At 36.4% G+C, this 27,918-nt stretch overlaps 1 protein-coding gene across 1 annotated transcript; it reads right to left on the reverse strand.

The window, feature by feature from the left end:
• Positions 1–7,358: 7,358 nt before the first annotated feature.
• Positions 7,359–27,899, reverse strand: ubl3b (ubiquitin-like 3b). Its single transcript, XM_056472330.1, has 7 exons — positions 27,604–27,899; positions 27,414–27,513; positions 26,937–27,093; positions 18,749–18,857; positions 16,615–16,701; positions 14,605–14,682; positions 7,359–8,948 (listed from the first exon to the last, which is right to left on the reverse strand). The coding sequence occupies exons 3-7, from the start codon at positions 26,961–26,963 to the stop codon at positions 8,896–8,898; spliced, it is 354 nt and encodes a 117-aa protein (XP_056328305.1). The 5' UTR covers positions 26,964–27,093; positions 27,414–27,513; positions 27,604–27,899; the 3' UTR covers positions 7,359–8,895.
• Between the last annotated feature and the right edge of the window lie 19 nt (positions 27,900–27,918).

The raw sequence follows: 27,918 nt of genomic DNA on the forward strand, positions 1-27,918 counted from the left end.
TAACCATGAGCCCCATAGGATGTGATAAAGACCACAACTGCCATGATTCCACATGGACATGGCGTCATCAAAAACTATGCCTTTGTTTGTTATAAAAATGCGCCCTCTAGTGTTGAAAATGACATACTGTGCCTTTAAGGCTAAATTAAACAGCATGTCTAAGCAGTCTTAAAATAACTTACAGTTACACATTTCCCTTAAGAAATTATTTGTGAGAACTGCATCATTAGTGGCTCAAAAGAAGGTCTATAAAGACTGCTGTGTTCATCTGTGTTCAAACTTAACAATTATATTGCCTCTTAGTTGCTGTCTCACATTATCTTCGGCAGATATAGCATGAAAAATCTAATAGCGGATGACTTCTCACTCAGGGTTCTCTTTGCTAATGAGGGAGAGATTGTCTCTAATGTGCAGGACTTTCCCACTCTGATGAATGCTGAATGTGTTTATGCAGAATGTTTTCATGAAGTGTGATTATAAAAAATAGAATTAATTAATTTTTACCATAAAGGCTGGCTATATTCACACACTGTTGCCACACAACTGTGTTTATAGCCCTTGTAAAAAGTGATTTTTGCATAATAAGTCCTCTTTAAAGGTGCAGTATGTAAATTTGACATTCAGTGGCTGAACTAGGTACTGCACTCCCAGTTCAAAATGCATGCAAACGCAGATTGCCAGATTGACGACAACAGGAGCGAGTCTGACTATGGAGCCTAAAGACTGATTTAAGTCGTGTTCTGATAAAAGCAACGGCACACAATACAAGCAATATGTTTTCCAAATTAAAAGAAGTTTTTGTTCTAAGCAACACCTAAAATATATATTTTAGAAATGTATTCCTTGCTGCTTGTCACAATGTAACCTGCTCGCCTAATGTTTACGTTTGTAATATTTATATTATTTGCTAATTAATAACCACCTCATGTGGAACTCTGAATCTGCGTCTCATTTCAGAGGCTGCTACTGTCCACTGGAGGTCACACTTCGGTCGCGGACACATGCTTTGAGAGCCTGGCTGAATGAATTATACTGCTTTCCCACCAAGGCAAGCCAGGGTGCTAAGATATAATTGGCCAAACTGGCATTGGGCGGGTTAAAGGGACCAAAACAAAGACAGACATTCTTGCATGCAGCTCACATTTTCAAAGCAGAATATCTGCCTTTAGCATTGTTTTCAGATAAGCAAGTATGTTCACTTGCATGTTTCTGAAATATCTATAAACATTATGGTATTTTTATGCTTTAGAGGAGTCAAAAATTTACAGCACCTTTAAAATACATCAGTGCCGCTGTCATAGAGGTGTCTTAAGATGGACACTAGCAATGTGTTTTTCTAACTATTTTCTATAAAAGCTGCTTAAATAACCTAATTTAAATAAGGCCCTGTCCTGGCTTAAAAAATACTTCAAACAAACTATTAATTAAAAAAAATAACCCGTAATTTACCCCCTGGCAGCATATGGGTTAATTTTGCAGCAAATTGATGCACTATTGGAAACACTATATAACAACATTAAACAGCAAGGAATGGCCAGGATAAAATTAAAAACTCATATACACCGAGGATGGCTTGAGGGTGAATGAATTTCTTTAGTGGACTATCTTTTAAGTTTGTGAAATTGGCCCTAAAAGCCCGTCTTGATAAAAAGAATCTTATAAGATTAACAATTGGGCATTAAATAATTTTTTTAGACAAGTTACAGCAGATATACTGACATTTAAGTGCTTCTTCAACATTTAGCAAATGCCTTTGTGTGAGTATGACCTATTCAACACTGTGTACAACTTATTTGTGTACTGACTCAAAGGGGTCTCTACAGCAGTCAACGTTTTTAAGTTTAACAAAACCTTTTATCAAAGAGTTGTCCTAAAACTACTGAACAACACACATTCTTGCCTAGAAGTAAAATTGAGAAAAACTCTTTTGATCCACTACTCTATATACACATTATCAATGCCACTATATCTTATAGGATCTAGCACAAAACAAATTTGTAGTTGTCATATCATGATTTAAAGCTCCTTGGATAAACAGGTTAAAGAGATCACACCAAGTTTACTGACCAGCACATAGTTGTGTTTGACCCCTAAAACCAAACAGAAGGATGAAGAGAGAGGTTTAAGTTGTGAGGCAGCTGCTCTCACCGTTTCTTTCCGATCCCCCACGAGACTTGCTGCTAAACCATTAGTGGTGCTTTGTGTTTAGGTGTACCCTGGACCTGATCCATCCCTTCACACATAACAAGCAACAGAGGGCTGAACTCACGCAGGTTAAGTATATTATTACAGCCAAGGCTTCGAAGATTGACGGGATTCAGACTGACTGTAAAGTGGTGCTGTTCACAATTAGGACTAGGCAAATATATAACCAGTGGCTAAAGTCAATAAACAAATGTGTAAAAATGTTTTAGCAGCCTGTGAAAAATGAAAAGCTGTGGTTTCAGCTAGAGGTTGGGTGGCCAAAATGACAGATAAGCACATATTGTCCAAAAGTTGGTTTCTGTAATATATATACATGAAGTCAAAATTATTAACCCCCCTTTGATTTTTTTTTTCTTTTTTGTTTTGTTCTTTTTTAAATATTTCCCAAATGATGTTTAACTGAGCAAGGAAATTTCCGCAGTATGTCTGATAATATTTTTTCTTCTGGAGAAAGTCTTATTTGTTTCATTTCGGCTAGAATAAAGCAGGTTTAATTTTTTTAAAACTATTTTAAGGTAAAAATTATTAGCCCCTTTAAGCAATATTTTTTTCGATAGTTTACAGAACAATCCATCATTATACAATAACTTGCCTAATTACCCTAACCTGCCTAGTTAACCCTCTAAATGTCCCTTTAGGCTGTATAGAAGTGTCTTGAAAAATATCTAGTAAAATATTATTGACAGTAAATAATATTTTACAAGATATTTTAAGACACTTCTATACAACTTAAATGAACAACTAATTAACTACGTTAGTTAGGTTAACTAGGCAGGTTAGGGTAATTAGCCAAGTTATTTTATAACGATGGTTTGTTCTGTAGATTATCGAAAAAAAATTAGCTTAAAGGGCTAACAATTTTGTCCCTAAAATGTTTTAAAAAAAATTAAAAACTGATTTTATTCTAGCCGAAATAACACAAGACTTTCTCCAGAAGAAAACATTATCAGACATACTGTGAAAATTTCTTTGATCAACATAATTTGGGAAATACTTAAAAAAAAAAAAAAAAAAAAAAAGAAGAAAAAGAGGGGCTAATAATTCTGACTTCAACTAATATATACACACACATACACATATATATATATATATATATATATATATATATATATATATATATATATATATATATATATATATATATATACACATATATATATACATATATATACATATACATATATATATACATACATACATTTTATTACAAATTTTATTATTTCTTTATTATTTTTTTTTACTTTTTTGGGGGATAGCATAGTGGAGGAGAGACAGGAAAGCATTGGGAGCAGAGAGAAGGAAAGGATCGGCATAGGACCTCAAGCCAGGAATTGAACTCGGGTCACTGTGGGGACCATAGTGCTATATGTCGACGCACTTAACAACTAGGCTATTGACAAAATTAAACAATTATCCACTGCACCACACAATCTGAAACTTCTGTAATATTTTAGTGGGTCTTGAAAGAATAATAATAATAATAATAATAATGGTTTCCACAAACTAAGCAGTACAATAGGTTTCTACATTAAAATAATAAATGTTTCATTAGCATCAAATCAGAATGTTAAGTATGATGAACCGTTTCTAAAGAACTTTTACCACCACAGAAACAGCCTAAATTAGCCATTCACTGGGACACACTTTTGTTTGCACAGACTGTTCAGTGTTTGAAACTAATGGAACAAAAGAACAGGAAGGAAGAAAAAAAAAGAATTTTTTATTTTTATTTTTTGTACTTTAACGCATTGTTAGCATTATTTAAATATACACATCAACTTGTTTAGTAGGCCTAAAATTGTACATGACATGTCTTAACTATAATATAACATGTTTGGTAGGTTACGTAGGCTATAGTTTTATTTAGGTTATGTATTGTAGGCTATGTTGCTTGCATGTTTTTAAGACTATGCTAACATGAATTAGTTTACTAGCATGTTTCTGTCGAAGGCAGTAATCTACATTACAAAATATATTTGAAAATAATAAGGATATACTGCATTAATTGCATTTTATTAACAAAATGTAGCTTTGTGAACCTTAGAGAATACAAAAAAAAATTTTTTTAAGTTACAATATTTTGAAAGGTTTAAAACGTCACGCGTGTAAGTTGATCATATTGTATATTCAGCAGATATAAGCGAATATATATGGTGGTTCGTTCTGTGTCTCGTAACTCATGTTTATTGTGACTGCGTGGCACAGAGCGATAAAAACAGGCCCAAACCTCCCGAACAGTTCACTATAAAGCCATTATGAGTTCGTGTGCTGGAGTGAAAGATCTGGACATTTCTTCTTCCTTCAGTTCCCTGCCAACGTCAACTGGAAAGCTGGACATGCCTCAACAATAAGTCATGAAAGGACTTTTCAAAAACAGAAGGGAAATTTTATTAAACGAGAAAAGGTCTACAATAAATTAGGGCTCATTGCGACTGTTAAAAGAGGAAAGCAGTGTTATGGGTCACGCTACTGAGCCTGCTGTTCAACGGAAACTGATGGTCATAATAATGAAAAGTCTATTTGAATTCCAGGGTGAATGCAATCACGAAAACAATGGCATGTAATAATAATGTTTATGCTGGCGTATTATTTAATCAGTATTTGAGAAACTGCTGCTTTCCTAAACAAACGGGGTAGTTGGTGTTAATTCAACAATGATCAGTAAAGCCTACAAAATGAATAGGAAAGCACACGGTGCAGGATGACGTCACAGAAGAACACATCAGAGCACCGGAGCCACGTCGCCATCTAAAGGCTGAACCACGACACTACACAAACACAAGAGCTGCTTACAATTTAATGAAAGCATCGACGTGACAAAATATCTTGTACATTCATTTTAGGGAATGACACTTAAAACAAAGTGCATCATATCATATAGCCTACTATGCTAGAAGACACAACAATAATAGGCTCTGCAGTAACATAAGGGAAAGACGAAAAGTTCAAAGACGAAAAAAGAAAAGAAAAAACTTCTAGTACATTTGACATGGATTTACACCATAGCTTAAGAGAGAATACCAACTAAAATGATATTCAAAGAGCCAACAGATTATAAACTCCAACAGTCAGGCACAATTAACCAGAATTATTTCATGACATTAATAATATCGGATGGCAGTGCAGTCAAAAATACTGATAATGTGTTTGAAATCTTAAAACTTTGCCAGTATTGTTCAAATCATTTGTTTACAAGCAAAAAAGGTTGAAATTATTTAAAATATAATTCAATTTAGCATGATCACTTACTCTTTTGGATTTTAAGAAGCTCGGATCAGATTAAACATTGTTTAATTTCTTCAGGAACATATTTATTACACTGGATGGTGGTGATGGAAGATTATTTCATGCTCAGACTTTTTATTTCACAAAAGGTATTTGAAACAGTTAAGCAAATATATACACAGTACCTTGTGATTTGTCATAAGCAAGGTCACCAACCCTGTTCCTGGAGAGCTACCTTCTTGCAGATTTCAGCTACAACCCAGATCAAACATACTTGAAGCAATTAATAGGACTTGAAGCAGCACTTGATAATTACAGACAGGTGTGTTTGGTCAAGGTTACAACTGAAATCTGCAGGTTACACTCGACGGTCACTTTATTAGGTACACCTAGTACCCCATTTCGCCTTCAGAACTGCCATAATCCTTTGTGGCATAAGCTACTGGAAATATTTCTGAGATTTTGGTCCATATTGACATGATAGCATCACACAATTGCTGCAGATTTGTCAGCTGCACATGAATGATGCAAATCTCCCATTCCACCACACCCTAAAGGTGCTCTATTGGATTGTGTTCTGGTGACTGTGCAGGCCATTTGAGTACAGTGAACTCATTGTCAGGTTCAAGAAACCAGTCTGAGATGAAAAACGCTTTATGACATGGTGCGTTTTCCTCCTGGAAGTAGCCATCAGAAGATGGGTACACTGTGGTCATAAAGGGAAAATTTCCCCCGCACCATCACCACCAGCCTGAACCACTGGTACAAGGCAGGATGGATCCATGCTTTCATGTTGTTGATGCCAAATTCTGACCCTACCATACGAATGTCGCAGCAGAAATCGAGACTCAGCAGACCAGGCAACGTTTTTCCAATCTCCAATTGTCCAATTTTGGGGAGTCTGTGTGAATTGTAGCTGACAGGAGTGGCACCCGGTGTGATCTTCTGCTGCTGTACCCATCTGCCTCAAGGTTCAACATGTTGTGTGTTCAGAGATGCTCTTCTGCATACCTCGGTTGGAACGAGTGGTTATTTGAGTTACTGTGGCCTTTCTATTATTTCGAACCAGTCTGGCCATTCTCCTCTGACATCAAAAAGGCATTTGTGCCCACAAAACTCTCGTTCGCTGGATATTTTCTATTTTTCTGACCATTCTCTGCCCTAGAGAGAGTTGTGCGTGAAAATCCCGCTAGATCAGCAGTTACTGAAATACTCAGATACTCAATCTGAATTCTCAAATACTCAGCCCGTCTGACACCAACAACCGTGCCACATTCAGTCACTTAAATAACCTTTCTTCCCCATTCTGATGCTCAGTTTGAACATAGATTGTCTTGACCATGTCTACATGCCTAAATGCATTAAGCTGCTGCCATGTGATTGGCTGATAAGAAATTTGCGTTAACAAGTGGTTGGACAGGTGTACCTAAAAAAGTGGCCAGTGAGGTATATCATGTGTATTTTATCATTAGTTTAGAACGGGGGTGCCCAACCTGGTTCCTGAAGGCACACCAACAGTACATTTTCTTCCCAATCAAACACACCTGAATCAACTCCTCAAAACATCAGAGGAAACCTGACATGAATGAGTCAGATAAGGGAGACATCCAAAATATGTACTGTTGGTGTGCCTTCAGGAACAGAGTTGGGAAACAATGGTCTAGAATAGGGGTGCCAAAACTTGGGTCCTGGAGGGCTGGTGTCCTACATATTTTTGTTCCAACTCCAATCAAACACACCTGAACCAGCTAATCAAGCTCTTTCTAGGTATACTAGAAACTTCCAGGCAGGTGTGTTGAAGCAAATTGGAGCTAAACTATGCAGGACAGCAGCCCTCAAGGACCGAGTATGGCCAGCCCTAGTGTAGAACATCATACAATAAGTACAAAGTCTTTCTGGTTCATTTTAAAACACACAGAAACACCAGATTATTATTTGAAATGTTTTTATTAATTTATAATACAAGATTTAGGGATTTATTTTTTATTTTCTTTACATTTAATCATTTGTAGCTCATCTTCATAGCAGTGACAATGATAAACACTCTTGCAATAATTGGCCAATCAAAAGAAGATTGGAGACAGTTTATGTGGGCACTCTTTCCACAACAACTGCATCTTTCAAAACAAAAGCCTCATCCACTCAATCACACACACACACTCACACCTGATGTGTACTAATAAAAACTCAACTGTACTCGGACAAGATAAAAAGGACTCCATTATTACTCCATTATTAATAATATTAATTTCCCACAATCAAAAGGCAAACAAAAGAGACGGCTTACAAACATTAGGAAATAAAACACTCCTTTTTTTTCTTCCAGCCCAGCGGGAGGCCATTAAGTGGCGGCCTTTCCCCGTCTATTACCTTTACAGCCAAGCAGGGGGTCCATGAATCCTTAACTGCTTACAATGCAGGCTTTTACCAGCCCAGCCCTTTGGCTCCAGACAGGCTTTCAGATGATTTCCTAATTTTCAGTGTCCCTCAGGATTCACGTTAGACAACCACTGGAGAGCATACAGATGATACATCCTGACTGGGCAAGAAGAAGAAGAGTTTGTGTCACTTCACGTCAAGCACAAAATGGCCAACCTTCCCTCATGCTTCTTCAGCGGAGACGAGGAAAACCAAAAAAAGCTTTTCAAGTAGACACAGAGGGGGTGAATGGTGTTCGAAGGCGGCTGGTACACACCCGGGGTGAGGAAACACTAGACAGGGGTCATGCACAACTGGTCAGTAAGAGCAGTCCGGCGAATTGTTGAGATCCACTCTCGATTGGTCCTAAGACAAAAGGCAAAAAAAAAACAACAACAACAACGTAGGCGGGCCATTGGCACAGTCAAATCCACCAGCGCTCATCCACATCAACAGACTGGTGCTTGTGTCATCATCACACCTCGCTCTCCATAAGCTCCTTCTGTTGAGGCAGGCGGGAGGATTAAGACTACAACACACACATAGTGACTTCAGATAAGGATCCGTGTTAAGTGCAATCAAAAAGTCTTGAGATTATGACGCATATTAAGCTTGGTCTGAGTCAGACGTGCGATGCCAAGTGAAAACTCTGACGCTCGGGTGTTGATCTCTCGAGAACAGGACGTCCCCCTGAAAACCTGTTCAGATATTGGTTACGCAATTTAAACAGTAGTTCATATTTTTGCGGGAGGCCTGTAAACAAAGGGCCACTTTACTAAACAGAAAAAACGCAATTTTGGCAACCAAACGAAACGAGAAAACTGAACCAAGGCAAATAGGAGATTTGATATACTTGGCACAAAGAGAGTCTCCAGCTACTTTACAGAGCGAACAAAAAAAACACTGAATGAAAACCCAGTCACACTGTCCCTGGAGCTCTTCTGTAATCATCCAGAATGCACCACGGGTTTGTGAGCAGAGAGACGGAGCGGGAGCAGAAGGACGAGGAGAAGGAGGAGGAGGAGGAGGGGGCCATTGGTCTGGGTTTTACAGCAGTAGACAGCAGCTGCTCTCTGTGGTTTTCTCCCTGTTCCTCTGGCCTGTGTGAAGAGAGCAAATACTGAGTGACGTCTAATAAATCAAAATGCAATCACGGGGCTTTCACTGAAACATTCTTCAGTTTGAAGAATGTGAGGACATTTTGGTGACTTATGGGGAGAAAATGGCCTGTTTGGGTCTTTGGGAGACACAGTGCGAGCAACTAGTCTGTAATTAATGAGCGCTGAGGTGTTAGTCAACATGAAACCGCATTCAGTGCACATTTACCAACATGATGCATTTAAAAAGGAGATGTGCAGCACATGACTTGATATTATCTACCAGAGATTGATTTGATCCTGAAAATTGGTGATGTGTAGCGATAAGACCTAGTTTATGATCAAACTTATATTCCACTTTGATAACATCTAAATCGATTGATAATCCTGGTTTATGATTATTGTGGACTTCATCATTATGACAACTAGAATGAAAATGCATTAACTGTTATTACAGGGTATATACAGTGCTCAGCATATTTGAGCACAGCCCCACAAATCTCTCATTTAAATTAATATTTGCTATGTGAAGCTATGCAATATTGTATTTGTGCATATACATTAAATTAGTCAGTACTGAAGCCAAATCTGGAGCTTATCTAACAAAATAACTTATGATAATGGTTCGAAAATGAGTAGCCCAAATTTATGTTAGGGAAAAAATTAAATACATTTTCAAAAATAGCAAAAATCTAAAGAAAAAAATATATATATACAATTTTGTTGAAATGTTGTAGTATGTATTTCTTTTTTGCAATGTTTTGCATGAATTAAAATGTATTATCTTTGCATTTCTAAAGATGTCCTGTGACTTAAATATTTTTTTAATAAATATATCGGTTTAATAAATCTGTTTTGTTCAAATGCACTAATAAACATTATCCATATTCACTGAGAAATGGATAAAAATATTCATCTTCAAAATGGTGTGTACTCATATATGCTAAGCACTATACAGAAATTAAAAAGGAACTTTTTTAATACGCATTCGATACATTTTAGGCCACTTTAGGTAACATCGGTGGCATTTTATCTTACAGTATATTCACTCAATACTGACTGTAAGAAATTAAACTATTCATAAACAATTGATATACTGAATGAAAAGCTAATCCAGCAGATGGCGCCTATAGAACAGCAGAAATAACTGTGTTGCCTTGGTTACTGGAGTAAATAAAGCAGTGTGATGTCAAATGTAGCAGGATTTTATCGATTTCATAAACCACACAGCATCTCAATATTCTCTGATTAAATTCAGGTGAACTTCAGCATTCAAATATACATTGTATAATCAAAATGATACAAAATTTGATACCTTGAAAAATAGCATTTAAGACTTACTTTTCAGGGGCCTTAAATTTCTCTAAATGGGCTCTATGCACAGCTAGTGTTTTACAAAGTGACTGTTTACAATTTTATAAAGGGTCCTTTTTACAGCATCAACATCATAATGCAATCAGTTATATAAACCTAAGCATTCATTTAGTTGTTCAAGCGTAAAACAAGATGATAGACCACGTAAATCGCTAGCACTGTCAGTACCAGCAGGCTAGCATAGAATCTCAATTCAAAATACTGGGGTAAAATAAACGTTCATATTTTAGAGACATGGTGCGGGGAAAAAAAAAATGTAATTTAATGCAGTGCTTCTTGTCCGGTCTGAGACCATTTCTATATCAAACATCTATTAGGCAGTGAAGATCACTGATTATTAAAGAAAACTGATCTGAAATGTGGTGATTTTTTAAATGGAAGCCGTCGGGCTGGCTGGCTGAAAATTTAAAGTCCGTGTGCATATACCCCATTGATTTATGAACTTTTAATATGTTTTAAGAACCCACAGTCACCCTGCATTATATTCTACATATTTAAGCAATGGCTCAACAAATATTTACAGACCATTGGTTAACAGACTATTTACAGACTATTGGGAAAAAAGTACAAGAAATATTAGTGCATGGCCGACGAGGTATCTGCTGTTTTCTGGGATTTCTTTATCAATATAAGAATATTTTGCTGAAGGTGTTTTTGAGCTGGTTGGTTAACAAGTTTAGGCCTGTTGTGGACTCTTGAATTTTTTCATATTCTTGGTAGTCAGTTGACAGTAGTATCAGAGTTTAATAGTTTCAATTACGGACCAATTTGACACCTTCAATTTCCAGAGATATTTTCATTATATAAGGACATTTTTGTATTAGATTTAGAACTCAACGTTTATGTTTAAAAAGAATTATAGAATTACTCAAATGCATTTATAATAAGACAAATTAACAAAATCCATCTTTGTTTAGCAGAAGTAGCACAGAAGCTGTATGTTGTATGATTCCAGGGCTGTGAGATACTGAAAAACAAATCTTTCGGTAACTTTTTTCACAAAAAAATAATTGCATTTGTTTGTTTTTTTCAGTACATTTTTGAGAATGAATCTTGGTGGACCATCATGGATGAATAATTTAGAAAATTAAACCTACCAGTAGGTGGCAGCAAAAACCTGTCTTAAAGGTGCAGTATGCAAGTTTGACACCCAGTGGTTGAACTAGGTATAATATTCTTGGATCAAAACAAATGCAAGTACATGTTGCCAGATTGACCAACAGGAGCAAGACTGATTTAAGTTGTATTATAAATAAAAGCAATGGTACACGATAAAATAAATATTTTCCATATTAAAAGAAGTTTTTGTTCTAACCAACACCTGAAATATATATTCTAGAAATGGTTTCTTTTTCTTGCAGCTGAACATTAGAAAACTGACAATGATCAGCTCAGGTACACCTCATGTGCTTTATTTGGTGTTAAATGCTAATAATGTGAGTATGAATGCCATTTTACATGACATTTATTTCCATCCTACTGAAAGCAGCAGCAGATAGTTCACCTCAGATCTTGAAAATAAAATAAACCATTTGAATAGAACTTTAGAACTGTGACTCATAACCAACACATAGGCCTATCAGTGAATCAGCATGTGCATTTAACAATGTTAAAAGAGGTTTAATATGTATTAATTCAATTATAAACCTTACCATTTCATGAGTAAGTGCATATTCTGTGCTTCTGAATGGCTGTATTTAAACTTCTGTCTTGTTTCATCTGGTGCAACAGCCAAATTGCTTATCACTGCAAATTTCATCACATGGCGTGTTGTTAGGACACATGGTTACAATGTGACCTGCTCATTAAATGTTTAAGTTTGTAATATTTATATTATTTGCTAATTAATAACCACCTCATGTGAAACTCTGAATCTGCGTCTCATTTCAGAGGCTGCTACTGTCTGAAGGTCGCATTTCAGTCGCAGACACATGCTTTGAGAGCCTGACTGAATGAATAAATAAATACGGTTTTCCACCAAGGCAACCTCGGGTGCTGAAATAAAATGGTCTAAACTGGCATTGGGTGGGTTAAAAGAACCCAAAACAAAGACAGACGTTCCAGAAACGCACATTTACAAAGCTATGTATTTGACTTCAGCATTGTTTTTCAGTTAAACAAGAATATTTCACTTAGTAGGTTTCTTAAATATCAGCAAACATATTATGGTATTTCTTTGCTTTAGAAGAGTCAAACACTAACATACAGCACCTTTAATAAATGATTTATTGAATAATTCATTTAAATGCTTCTTTGAAAATGGCTCATTCATTTATGGGCCAAATTCCAACGGATGTGAACACTCCCATGCCCTATACCCTATGAACTGAATGGAGTTTTTAAAGGGTGTCTAGGGCATGATCATTAAATTTTCCCCTCATTAAATGATGTCTAGAAGGGCCCTTCAGGAAGAGATTCAGTAGTTTATTCATTCTTGGAACATCCCTCACTACCCTCTTCCCAAGGGTGCAAACGACCTGTATCGAATTCGCCCAGTATTTATGAATGGATCACTGAATCATTGACTCATCATGATGTATTCAGAATGCTCAGATGTACACAAATGTATCTAACTCAATATTAACATGTGTGGTATTACTCATGAAACATATTCACAGTTGAAGTCAAAATTATAGTAGCTTTGAATTAAAAAAAAAACACATTTTAAAGGTTCAAGACACCCTGGAGTACTTTGAGATTTTAACAGATTTGTGTGTGTTGAGCATCATTAGTCAACGTTAGCACCTGTCAGCTTTAATTGTTGGGAAAACTGGATAATTGAGCTTTTGTCAGCTAATTTCATCTTCTGGGTTTAAAATAGCATTTGGGGTGGGATCAAAATCGGTGACGTAGCGCAAATCTGCTAGTAGAGTGATGATGCGTCGGTTTCTTCTTATTACTCATAGCGGAGTTTTCTTATCCTATGAGTAGACCCTTCTTAATTATTCATGACAGCATGTGCTTTTCGAAGGCAAGGTAGACCTGCCAAGCTGTGAGACCCAATGACTGGGTGAGACAGTGTCCGCGCACAGCACGGGTCGTTTGTGTTTGTTTCCATGATCCACAGGGTTTTGTTGCATGTTTTCCCTGCAATGCTGTCAGGGCTGATACAGCAAAGCTGTTGATTTGCAGCAAGCATTTTTGTCTGAGCGCTGTACGAGAATTGGAGAATGGTGGACTTTGTCTTTTATCAGTTGAGTTTGTTACTATTCAGACACATCGCCTATACCCGTGCTGCTGTGTTCGCCTATGTTTAAAATCCTCCAGCTTACCAGCAGGGTTAATGGTTGGACTAGACAGGGAAAGACACCTGCTGCATCTCTATCTACTGTGTCTGCATTCAGACCCAGGGATTCAGGAGGAGAGAAGTCCTCCTCATTTATAGCGTTTATACAAATACAATAACAAATTGTGGTTATGTGTATATGAAATTAGTAATAACATATGTAGCAGGGCATTAAATTACTGTTTATTTCTTTGCATTATAACTTCGTGAACTATAAAATCACGAGTCTCCTCATGGTTTGGGTCTCATTTTAAGAGCCAACTGACACAAGTAGTTCGCTTCCCTCTTTGTTAGCTTTCGCATTGTTAAATAAAGAATAACATTAATAATAATATAAATTACATTTATAATAATATTAGCTTATTATCAATGTCACTAAGTGAAGCTTTTGCTACTTTTACTGTTGCTACAGGTAAACATGCAACTCCAAAAATGTGGCAACGAATTAATTTCAATTGGAAACAAAAACACAACCTGAAACACAAAACCACTAATGAAGTCAACTTGAAACCATATTGACTTTGGGGCTAAAACAGACCCTTTTCAGACTCATGTAAACTCTGTTTACTATAAAAGTTTGTATCCTGGTAAACAAATACAATAATAACCCTCCTATGCCAGACAATGATTTCATAACGCATATCCTGCTTCCTCATTTCAAACAAAGACAGTCATGGTGAGTTGGAAGCTTGTTTCAATAAAAGTCCACACAACTCGTCGGACAGGAAGCAGCTACGGACATCTAGAATTACAGTTTTGACTCTGCATTGTGTGAGTGGATGAAAAAGCCCAGTGTTTGGCCTCTATTATAACTGTGTGCCTCTTAATCATCATAATGTGTTTGGATGATTGGAGCCAATTGCTACCTGGCAGCAGTCCTCCAATAACTGCTGTGCCCTTGTCCTTAAAAACAAAAAGTGGATGTGGATGGACAAGCCAAGGACATTCAGCCATGTTTAGAGCAGCAGGAGCTTGCCAGAGGAATATATCAGCACTTACCATGGGAGTTGGGCTCTGGCAGAGTCTCTCTCGCAACCAAGTGCATGACAGTTGTTCGGCCAGGGGGCAACTTCAGTGCTATTAGACAGAAGAGTAGCAAACTGAGAATCTACAAGAACACACCGCTTGACCTACAACATATTGACAACTTAAGACATTCACGGTTTCCTTTCACCCATTATTATGTGCATTTAAGGTATCACGGTTAAAAAAATGCAAAGCAAACATGAAGATGCATTTTCATCTGATTAATAGAGATGTGCATAAACAGCAATTGAATACATTTACCTAATTCCTTAAGCAACTCAAAATTGACCTCAGTTGAATTGGATAAGACTAACCATCTGATCTCAGACCCTCGTTTTGTTTTGTTTTGCTTAAATAATTCTCCAAAAGCCTGAGTTTATCCTTATAATGATTTCGTACAATTAATCTCCTAAAACTATTTTGCACAAAATATCTAATCAAGTCAAGCTTTATTGTCATTTCTCTACATGTGTGGGCATACAGTGGAAGGACATGTCATGTCTCTCAGGACCACAAAAATTAACAATCATAAATATGAACACAACACTGGACGTAAAAGCTATTTTAAACCCATGCATAACTAACATACCAGAGAAGTAATCAAACTATACATATACTATAAATACTTGGCTATAAACACACCCTAAGACAGACTATACAAGTACTTTTCCATTAGATAGAACAATATTGTGCAAGATATTTCCTGTGAGGTATTTAAGGTTAAAGAGGACTAGTATAACATTATTTGTGGTCTTTTCACAAGTAAACCTTCATTCATTCATTCATTTTCCTTTGGCTTAGTTCCTTATTTATCAGGGGTTGCCACAGCAGAATGAACCGTCAACTATTCTAGCATATGTTTTATGCAGTGGATGTCATTTCAGCCACAACCCAGTACTGGCAAACACCCATACACTCTTACACACCATGGCCAATTTAGTTAATTCAATTTACTTATAACGCATGTCTTTGGACTGTGGGGGAAACCAGAGCACCCGGAGGAAACCCACACAAACATGGGGAGAACATGCAAACTCCCCACAGAAATACCAACTGGCCAAGCTGGGACTAAAACCAGGTACCTTCTTGCTGTGAGGCGACAGTGCCACTGAGCCACAAGTAAACATCCTTTCCCCCTTGAGTCCTTGTATGTTGGAGTTTCAGTAAAGTGTCTGGTGCATATGGAGAGGGAAGAGTGTTTCTACAGGTGGTTTGTCAAGCCCACTCACCTGTGTGAGGCACGCTCAGGAATATGCAACAAATATAATATAACAATATTATATTTCAAAATCTGGGTTTCCTTCATCCTGTGTTAATGCACATTTTAAAGTATCGCATGAGAAGCAAGTGATGGAAATGGCAAATTTCAAATAAAACTCCATCAATTCCCCAAAAAAGCTCAATGCTTGTTTGAGGTGGTTTTAGAAAAAAAACATTTTAGTAAATAATGGGAGATGGAAACTCATTTGCAGAATAAATTATGATGTAGCCAGGGCCGGAGCAAAATGAACTGCCTGTGGATGGGTGAGACGCAAATGAAAGTGAGGACCGGGGGGATTGCATTTGCCTTGTTTACCTTGGTTACTAGGTTACCAATACTACAGTCAGCTGCTCTAACAACAATGGAAATGCACCTACTACTTTAGAAAAAGTGCTAATCTGATTTCAATACATACTAATATTTATTATTCAAATAATCATTTATTATTCTTGGGAATAGTTTCCCAAGAAGTGACAATTTTATTTTCTTGCTCACATGATACGGAAATGCTGCTTTTATTCACAAACGTCTATGCAAGATTTGAATTCTGCACAAAGGATAAGATTGCAGCTTTGGATGTAAAGATTGTTACTGTCCTGTGTGAAAGTGTCAGGGCAGAGTAACAGACAAAGACAGAGAGAAACAACAGGACTGTTGAAGTGTGTTGAGTGTGACAGACATGTGGACAAGGTCTAGTGCTCACTACAAGGTCTAGTGCTCACCTCCTAGTGTGACATTGCCATGCAGGAAGCGACCCTGGAAGATCAGCCTGAGGATGCTGGGACTGCTCACGCTCTCCTCCTCCCAGCCTGCAAAACAACTCATTACAGTCAATACAGAAATATGATTTTTTTTTTTTCGGAGGTGAAAACAGTGATATTCTTGTTTAAGAAAAACTTATGTACAATAAAAACATTTTGACATTTAATATTTTTAATCAATTAAATGTATCCTCACTTAAAAGTATTAATGGGATAGTTCACCCCAAATTTTTATTTACTCTCCCTCAAGTGGTTCTAAACATTTCAAAGTTTAAGTTTTCTATTGCACACAAGTAAATATTTTGAAGCTGAAAACTTGTAACCATTGCCTTCCATTGTACGAAAAACAAAAGCCGGTTTCCAGCTTTATTCAAAATATCTTCTTTTGTGTTTAACAGAAGACAGAAACTCTCAAAGGTTTGAAACAAGCAAAGGGGAGAAAATGACAGTTTTAATTTTTGCGTGAACTATCCCTATATTACTTAAAAAAAAACTGAATTGACTGTTCAATCAAAATGACATGAAAGTACAATCAAAGTGTTAAATACAATTTACAAACATGGTTAGTTTACTAAAACTAAAATTCTAAACATTCAGTATTTAGTCTAGGTATTCAATAATTAGATCCATTTTATTTGATAATTCGTCGCTTTAGAATTCTAAGGTTGTATCTGCGTTCTAAATGATTTTGAGATATTGAGCTTAAAGTGTTTGCATTCCATATAGCAAACATTATGTGTGTAACAGTTCTCTTTCATACATTAGTATGACAGAGACCCTAAATGTACTCTAAATCTAAATAATCAAAATTCTATTCAATTTGCAAGTTGGGGTTAAACAAACGCAAATGCAGATAGAACCTTCTAACTCTAAAAAGTCCTTTTCTGCTTGGAATTATAAGATTCTGTCTGTCAGAACATTATTTAAAGCATGGCTTTTCAATAAATCCAATCAGACTGATTATTAATTTAATTATTTAAAAATTGGTGTCATAACAATATGTTGATGTTTGAGAATTTTTTATTTTTTTTGGTTTCTAAAACGTTTAATGTTTTAGAATGTTTTTTCTTGTTCAAATTAAGATACAAGACTGTCCTTAATATTTTGTCCAGTGCAGATATAAATTATGAAATTAATATGAATTATATACTTTATATGAATTATTGAATTAGATTTATTGAATTATATGCTCCATGAATTAAATTATTAGTCCTACAAGGACTAATATCAAATTTAAAGACTTTAAAAGAAAACAGACATTAATGTATTAAATTTTTTAATAACGGTTTCTTTTTCAACAATGTAAAAATTTCACATTTCCTCTCAATGTCAAAAAATGCTTTAAATCCTCATATTTAAACACTTCAGGTTTTTTCTCAATTTTATGTGGTGCGGCATGATTTAGTTGACTCTGATTTTGTGTTTCTTTCTGATTTTCCTGCCGTCAACGGAGCAATCCGGCAAAACGACAAAAAGATGATACTGATTGGCCCTCGTGCCTGCATTCAAAATGCTGATTGGCTCACAGAAAGAACCTTATAGAGCTAAGCTAGAGATCAAATTTGTGGATAAAACCTTTTATTGTTTTTTTTAAATAAAAAACTTAAAACGTAAACAACTAATTAAAAAAAAAACATCACAATGTAAATAACTCAATTTTGACAAAAATCTCAGATAGAACCTTATAATTCTAAGGTGACGAATTATAATCTGCATGCAGTTTAAATTAAAATGCAGTTCAGTATAAAAATACAGAACTAAATTTAATAAAATTCAAATATTTTTTTTAAAAAATGGATCGTTATTTTTAATCTAATACCAAATATTACAATTATTTCATAAATATTACTAATCTTCATATAGTTTACATTAAAGCTAATACAACTAAATATATAACTGAAAACCAATTGAACTACCACATTCAACTAAAATACTGAACTTTAAAGCATTAAAATGAAAGGAAAATAGAAAACTAAAAACTTCGAATAAAATTTAAACAACTCTAAACAATAATCAAATACTATAATAGTTACTATATTTACATTAATATGAATAGTATTGCAGATATTTACATTGCATGCACTACAAAACATACCGGCTGGCCAGTTTTCAAAAACATGGCGGGCAATGTCTGTGGCAGAGTCATTGGGAGAAAAAGTGAAATCCTGCGTCTTCCCACTCACGAGGATCAGCCGTAGGTTCACCTGTAACCAGACGAAGCAAATGAAACCATTAAACAGTGAAGAAGTGCCCTACAAGCCAGAGCCACGGTGACATTTCCACCAAATAGACCTTTTTAATGACCCTTCAATCTGCGCTCACCCCACATAACACGAGCCGACCCTCAGAGTGCTCTGCTGAAATGGGCATTCCTTTCTAATTAGATTTATGTTCAGCTTTAAGGGTGAAACTAGCCGCTATCCCCTTTAAAGTGATCCTGTGAAATGGTCTGGTGAAGCAAAACACAGGGTAGGAGAGAGAGAGAGAGAGGGGAAGCGCTACTGCCTTTCATTTCCACATAGTGATGCTAGTTCAACCCCCCTTTTCTATACACCCCTTCACCCTAATGCGATAACCCCAGGTGTCCCAGACAACCCCGGACTGGGTTATTAAATTTACATGGCCCATGCATAACCCCCCACAGGAGGAGAGAAGCGTGGTTGATAAGCACAATAAATGCGCTCCATCCTGTTAGAAGAGCAACAGACAGACACAATGAGGCTGCAGTCGGTATTTAATACAGCTCATGCTTTGTGATAATTTTCATTTTTCTAGATCATTATCATCATCACCATCATCATCATCATCATACTACAATATGGACTTACTGAAAATATGTTTAGTAGTTCCACCAAGAGGTGCATGGCTTCTGGACGAATCACATTTTTAAAAATTGTTGCATATTTAAAAAGGGTGTATTAAATTAAATCAGGTTTTACAAAAAAAAACGCTGAATAGAAGATTAAATAACTGAAAGACTTTATTTTCTGGATGAATCAGCTTTTTTGAACAAATATTTTGAATGGATAATTCAAAGACAAATGTCTTTTAAACAGTCACTTGTCACTACCTACTGCCATTAAAGTGACAAATTATCCAAAAATGAACATTTCCTCAATGTTTACTCACCCTCAGGTGATCCTAATCCTTTAAGAATTTATTTTTTCCTGAACACAAAACTGGATATTTTAAAGAATGTTGGAAACAGATAGTCAATTACATCCATAGAGTGATAAAAATGGAAGTCAATGGTTACCAGATATCAAAATGGCTTATTTTGTGTTTAATAGAAAACAGAAGCTTAAAAAAGGTTTTGGTAAATTAAGACTATTGTCATTTCTGGGTGAACCATAATTTCAACCATCTTTATTTAAAGCACTGAGTTGCTTTCAAAATGTGACTTTCTCTATTTTAAATCACTACCATCATCAGAGTTTATATCTAAACAATATTTATCACATTATGTAAGTGATCATTTTAATTTCTATAACACAAATAATGATGCTGTGTTTGAAAAAATAACTGTAAAAAGGTTTAGAATGTTTAATGTGATCATAACTGTCATTTGTTCAAACATAGCCCAACTGTTATCATTTACAAAAAAAGAAATTAATCTTTCAGATGAATGCCATGAATCACACTACTGCATACAAAAACTATTTCTTGTAATGGGTAATCATTTTTTTATTCATTTTATTTACTTTAAACCAAACATTGTGATATTGTGACAAAACTGACATTGTGGCTTTTACATCTCTTCTCGCTAGGAGCAGAATACTGTTGTCTTGGACCTCCCCACAACCCTCTTCTATTTCATTGTGGCTCAAAGATATGGTCTTCTTTTTAAAACTTGAGAAAATTAAAATCAAATATCAGAGGTAGGGGAGAACAGTTTTTTGAAAAATGGCAACAACATTCTCTAATGATTAAAAAACCTTAAATGTGGATTGAGTAAATGTGTGCATGCATGCATATATATCTATATATATAGTTGAAGTCAGAATTATTAGCCCCCCATTTATTTTTTCCCCCAATTTGTTTAACAAAAAGAATTTTCTTCAACACATTTCTAAACAATGTTATTATTAACATTTTAATAACCGATTTCTAATAACGGATTTATTTTATCTTTGCCATAATGACAGTAAATAATATTTAACTAAATATTTTTCAAGACACTTCTATACAGCTTAAAGTGACATTTAAAGGCTTAACTGGGTTAATTAGGTTAAATACTAACATAAAACATAAAAACAGTAGTTGTAAATAGTATTGTGTTATCAATTAAATTACCCAATAAATTGTATTTTTTTTTTATGCCTACCCCCACCCCAACAGTCACAGTGCTGTAAAAATATTAATTATTGTTATACAGCATCATAAAAAAATGCTGCTATGTTGATGTGCATAATCGCACTTCCAGGCAGCCGCATATCCAATCTAGACTTTACTGACTTCAGTGCAAAGCTCGGTTGAGAAGTCTCAGAAGTTATTGTGACTGATTCTGAAAAAAGCAGGTGGGAAACAGCATTTTATACCCGTTTATTATAAAAGTTCAGAGATATAACTTATTTACCTCAGGAGTTTCCCTAAATTAGACGTTGAAAGTAAACATTCACAATGAAAATCTTAATAAGGGCATAAAAACATTAAGGGTGTTTATTTGCAGAAATTCGTATTAAAATCTGTGTTATTTGTATTGTGCAAAGTATTTTTGTAAGGCTTTTGTGCATGTTATATATATATATATATATATATATATATATATATATATATATATATATATATATATATATTGAAAAAGGGGACAATAATAAATCGTTGTATGAATGCTGTAATGTTTAAATAATTTTCCGTTAAAAATGCGTGAAGGTCATGCGACCATCAGGAAGAATGCAGCATCTCATTTCTCACAGGACGCGTTCTGTGTTCTTGCGGTCTCCCGAATCCAAAAGTGAAAAACTGATGTTATTTATTACTTGATTGTTCAAACTACCTCACAGAAGTGTTCTGTTTGTTAAAAGGAACATCCTGGATCTGTTTCTTAATTTTTCTTTATTCTTTTTATTAAGTGTTATAGAAGTATCGAATCGAGTTTCGGTGTTGGAAGATACACAATCAAATGACTCTTACTCAGAGGCAAAAAACTGATCGGGACATCCCTATATTATAGTATAAAATCTATTTTTAATAGCCGTTATTAGAGCAAAGTAATAAATTCCTTGATCAATTAGCACAGCATATTAAGACAATTGCCACACTTCCCAAAAAAACAGGAAAAAGGAGGCAACACATTTGGCAGCATTCTTTTTACAAATGAACATCATAAGACTCATAGGGTGCAGTGAAAATGCAGAGAGCCACTATATATGCTCCAAACCACGAATTTTGAGAGTAACTTCGAGATTCCAAAAGGGCTCTTATTCAAAGCGTTTAAAAGTCCTTTTTCTCCATTTCATGGCTTTCAATGACTGCAATTTAAACATTACATCACCCTCAGCCAGTGTGTGGAGCTTGGCCGGGCCATAATGCCTTCGTTCAGAATCAGATGGAGAAAGAGGAGGGGGCATAAGAAGGTGAGCCAGTTGGTCTTGGCACTGCCATGTTTAAAGCCACACACAACACAAAGCACACAAACTAGGAAAACAAGCTTCATAGAAACACTGCAGCCAATCAGCTAAACAGAACAACTTGTGACATGTTTCTGAAAAAGTGGAAGTGAAAAAATGCTCAGTTCCTCTGCGTTTCCCCTAAGTGCAAGTCCAGTTCAGCAGAAATGCTCAATTTATATCAAACAATCATTAAATCATAATATAAACGCAAGCTAATCATGTCGCAACATGAGGCCCTGAGTTTTCCTTCAATCCCACCGTGATGGGAGTTCAGGTCATGACCCAAATAATGGCAGCAATCAACTAACATGACAGGAAAAGGATGACCTCTTCCCGCCACAAAGCTGCATTCATCCTCACACACAACACGTGCCACCTAAATCCCTGCGAAGGGCCCCCTAGTGCCCTAACCTATTGTGAAATCAGGCCTGTGCCGAGGGCATCAGTAATGTAGGGCACCCCACCCCCATTCAGACACACTTGAAAATATTCGGCTTTCACCTATGGGGACCTGCAGCGAGAACAAAAGAGGTCAACTCTTGATTTGTGACGTCACGCTAACAGACTGTTTACAAACACCAAGCCCCCGACAGAGGCATAGAAAGCCCCTCCCCGGCCTTCTCTGCTGGATTAATGGTGTTATCAGAAAATCTGTGATTGGTAATAAGCACAAATAACACTCCCTGCTGTCCCAGTTTTTAAAGCCTCGACAAATACAAAACACCAAATCTGTCTAAATGCCCCAAACCAGAGCGTAAACACCTCTATAATCTCATGGCTTATACATTTTCTGCAATATCTTTAATCTTACAGCTTTCATCCCAAATCAAAAGCCATCACCATTTGCCCATCTCCAAATAACGGCATTAAATCCAATCCAAACAACATCAGAGAACAACAAACTTTATAGCAACAGTAGGAATGTGTCTGTGTGCGTTTGTAAAATACCCCAGTCTCAAATAAAAACTGAAATTACAACACAGATAATGTTTCATATTTCGAATGCGGAGTTCAGACTGTGTGATTTTAGCCCCGATTTTGACTCGTTGACAGGTTTTGAAAAATCGCAGACAAATGCCTGAAATCACAGGAAAGTCACGTGAGCAACAATCACACAGTATAAAGACGCGACCTGAGAGAATCGCTGATGAGTCGCCAACACCCGTCAGATTTTTGCCATGCTAAATATCTAAAGCTGTCTGTGATTCAAAATCATGCCCTGTGAAATCATGCCCTGATTGAAAATAACATAGCCGATCACCTACAGCCAATGAGAGAGCAACATCCATTAGTATGGACATCTGCAGGCCAGCGGGAGGTTGGGGAGAAGTTAAAAGCACTCATTTTCAGTCTATTTGGACCCAAGAAATGGAGGAAAAAACTAGTGTAAATTTGGGAGGAGCACCGGTGTACATTTGACGTGTCATCTGAGTAATATCAGAACCAGATCCAAAAAGAAAAAAGTTGAGAAGAAATTGCCAATTCCCTTCAAAATCCAGGTGAGCAAAATAAGTACATTGTCTACCCTACTAAAAGTGTCTTTATATTTAGTAACAAAATATATACTATGTGACCTCAAGGAGTGTCAAAATTAATTGTTTCTTTGGTGCACCGCGATGCAGACGCGGACAATTCGGTATCGGTTCAGTAATAATCATAACCGGTTATAGTGTACTGACGTCATTTATCTCATATGCGCCATGTCGCCGTAGCTTACTATGGCGAGGGAGGCAAGCGCGAGTATTTGCAATGCTCCAACTACTTAAAAACTCAGAATCTGTGCACAATTTTACTGCGTGTGTGTTTGCTGGATCAGACTTTCACTGACACTTACAGCAGAAGCCCCTATTTCACTGCGATTGAGAGAAAGAAAGTTCTCCATTTCTTTCTTTCTCTCTCTCTCTCTCTCTCTCTCTCTCTCTCTCTCTCTCTCTCTCTCACTGTGGCCCATTTGACCTGCTGGCGTGACTTTTCCTTTCCTTTCGGCTGTTTTACAGTGATACTTCTGGATACAGACATGAGCACGTGTCTGCAGAGTTTTCTCCACCGTGTCTATCATGGATCAGCTGTGATCGCTTATCAGTGTCACTCATCTGTGAAGAGCGCAGCGCGCAAGAGCCAATCGCAGCCCTTTTTGTTGAGCGTGTGACCAATCAAAGGGGTGTAGGAGAATTTGGTAGACAAGGCTCAGTAAGAGAGCTGGATATATTTGTTTATATTATTTTCTTTAAAGGCTTGTGTTGTTTAAAGGTACAGTTTATATATCTGACTGTATGTATTAAATGACAAAATTGTATTACAAATAGTATATAAATATAAATATACATTTTAATACAAGAATTGCTGCTGTGAAGAAAATATAAAACTGTGTATGGAATACACCGTGACGCACCGAGATATGGAATTGAACCAAATCGTTGGCATGATAATCGCAGGTTTACAGCTCTAGTGAGGTCACGTTGTTTCCATGTCACTTCTCGCCTGTTTTTGGTTGTGAGATATAGTTTGCTAACTGAGACAAAGTTCTGGGATTCTCCTATTGTAAAGTCATGCAGTGTGAAACCCCATGTCGCCGATCCTTCTTGCAGTGTAAACAAACCAGTGACGAAACGCTACCTCAGATAGTCACGCAGTGTAAAAACATCTGTGACATGACAACTTTGAAAATCACGCAGTCTGAACTCGGCATAAGGTGCTGACATTAGTAGTTGGTTCTCTCTTGATTTGTTTTGAGCAGAAAATTAAAGATTAGTGCTGAACGAGATACACCGTCACATCTTAGCATCCATTTTTAATACCAAAAAAGACACAAAACTTAAGAAAAAGCCACATGTATGACATTTGTGTCACCGTACATTAAAATCTATGCTGTTTGCTTGGCTGATAATGCTCATATGTTTGTATGTGTAAAACTCCAATTAGATAAGAACTCATCAAAATGTCACAAGGTCTGTCGCACACATAAACAAAGCTTCGCTCAAAAGAAGTATGCTCATGTTATGACACTATATCTTGCTTTCGTTTGTTTAGATATCTTTGGTCCCTGTTGCATTTATATTTAGAGGAAATGGGCCAAGACTATTCACACTTGCGCTAAATGAGCCTCTCTCTCTGAGCAGAGTTTGTTTCAATCAAACCAAATCTGCCAAAAGTGTGAATACACCATTAGCTTCAATATTAGCTTACAACAATTACAGATTTAATCATTTTGGGGCTTTAACAAATTTGTTCCATTTCACAGAGAAAAAAGATGCAATGCGGTCTCCCAACAAATGCACATAGTTACAGCTTAAAAAAGGGAATTCACAATGTGCATTAAAAATGCAGGATGTAAACAAAAACTAGGGCAGAATGTTTCCAACAAATAAAGATGTGAATTACAGATAAAGACATAAAAAAGGTTCAGAAGATTTTGAGAGAAGCCAATAAATCAAATGGATCACAGATGCGGCCAGCATCTAGTCACCGAAAGATATAGAATGGCTCCAAATTAAAATGACGAAAAAGATGATTTTGACAATGACAAAAGATTGTAACTAGGCACGGGACGATAACTCATAATACCTTGATAAAAAAAAAAAAAATAAATAAAAAAAATCAAGGTATTAAAAGCACAAAAATGTTTTGTTATACTGTTTCTAAAGGTTTATTTTTTAAGTGTTTATGTGTTGTAAGAAAATCAGTGTTTTTGAAGCTAATGAAGATAGCAGAAGTCAATGGTTTACTTTATGTAGCCTGACATGTTTACTTTTCCAAAATATAATAAATGTTCCCTTAAATGTAATATACTGTGTTACATGGGGAAATAGTAGTTTTTTTTATAAGACATTTAAAAAGAAATTATTTTACACCAGTAAACACAATATCGCGATTCTGTGAAACCATGATAATTTTAGCCACGGTTATCATACTGTCAGAAACTTATACCGGCCCATACCTAACTGTAAGACCTGTTAGTGTTTAATCTATATCTGTAACTTACAGCAGTCTCAATTACATTTATTTAACAACTGAATTCTAGAAAAATAGAGGTAGTGGCAACTGCATTTATCACAATTCAATGCAGTGGGTGTTAAACAAACAGAATAACTAGTCATTGGTGGCATATTTTAGTTTACCAGTTTATAATTTTTCTGTAAACACTCTACAATGAATTGCAGGCAATTATGCATGTCTTTATTATTCAGTTTTGCCAGAAAATATTTGGGTTTAAACTACTTTATTACCTCAAACTACAGCGGTTAAGCCAAAAAATGCTTCATAAGCGTCACTTGTAATAAATGAGCAATACAATACATTAACATGCTATCCAAATATAAATAAAACATGATGCCCTGACAGTGGTTTGGGTATAACTGCAAGTCTTTGGTCACTGTAATATTACTTTAGTCAAAAATAGCAGATGCCAAACTTGAAACACACATTGCTATGGTTACCATGGTGTCAGTCATCTCTATATTAAAATTGAGTCATTTCATACACACAGAGATAGATAAATTAAAGCATTCACTTGCATATTTAAATGCAGTTCTCATTCCAGTAACTTTATATTGCGCACACAGCCAAAGTGATGCCTCTTCATGTTTCATTTCATTATTCCGATAGCATCTTTTGCACACTGAAACCAAAAACACGGTGTGTAAGGGTGTAGATGTGGCCTGATGTACTCACCGTGTCGAGGTCTCTCTGAGAGGTCATGGCTGTGGTCAGAGGTTGAGGGCAGCCACAGATCGATGGGTGGCCAGCAGTCAAGAGGGGGGCACAACCCCTGGCACACAAAGACTCAGTCTATGTCTTCTCCCACTGGCCTTTCTCTGGCTCGCACAGCCTAACACCAAGTCACCCATTCACAACAAGCCACACAGATTTGTTTACCATACAGTTCAGTGGTCAACACCACATTAACACGAGATTATTAATCAACATCTTAAGTGACACTGCATAGTATTACAACATGCATGAGAAGACATTCCTTCAAAGGCTGATTCACAACATCCTGCTTGATATTTAGCAATTAAGACAGAAAACTCTTGTCTAAGTGACAAAGTAAAGCATATGCAGCCTTTAAAAACAATAGTCTCTTAATAAACAAACAGACTGAGGCTGCTGAAAATGCTGAAAAATGCAACAACGACAAACATTACATACCTTTGCTCTACTTGACTTCAAGCCAAACTGGTGTTTGTGTTACTGGATCAGCATTATATACCAGCTTGAGAGCGAATCTGTGTCAGAAATCCAGATCTGCCTGCGAACCAGACACCAAAGCAGTATAAGCTCGACAACTGCCCACAGAAAAACATGAACGAGTCCAACATCAAAACGATAATACACATACCATAAAACAAGCTATATGTCTCGTTTATGAGGTTACGGCAGCAGGAGCAGAGAAGACAGTGCGCGCGACCGCTGGCCTTGAGCTGGAATAATTTTTGACTGCGGCAAAATAAAGAGGAACTAAAACGACCGTTTTGATCGAGTCGCGGGCGGCTGTCGGATCCGGAGCGGTCGTTTGGTGACCCAGGACTTTCCTCGTACATTAACTGACGGGTATATCCATCGTTCAATCACATCAGATGTAGCTTAAAAAAAATCACTCACAGCGTTCGAGCAGATTAATGGCTGAGAATTTAAAGACACCGGAAGTCAGCTG

The sequence above is a fragment of the Danio aesculapii genome, chromosome 14, assembly GCF_903798145.1.
Source record: "Danio aesculapii chromosome 14, fDanAes4.1, whole genome shotgun sequence".
Taxonomy (NCBI): Eukaryota; Metazoa; Chordata; class Actinopteri; order Cypriniformes; family Danionidae; genus Danio; species Danio aesculapii.

Coding starts and splice junctions, on each gene's coding strand:
- ubl3b (XM_056472330.1), bottom strand. CDS start 26,963: ATGACCTCTCAGAGAGACCTCGACACG. Junction 18,858..26,936: donor CTCAGAGAGACCTCGACACG/GTGAGTACATCA, acceptor GTCTGGTTACAG/GTGAACCTACGGCTGATCCT. Junction 8,949..14,604: donor GCCAGAGCCCAACTCCCATG/GTAAGTGCTGAT, acceptor CTCTTCACACAG/GCCAGAGGAACAGGGAGAAA.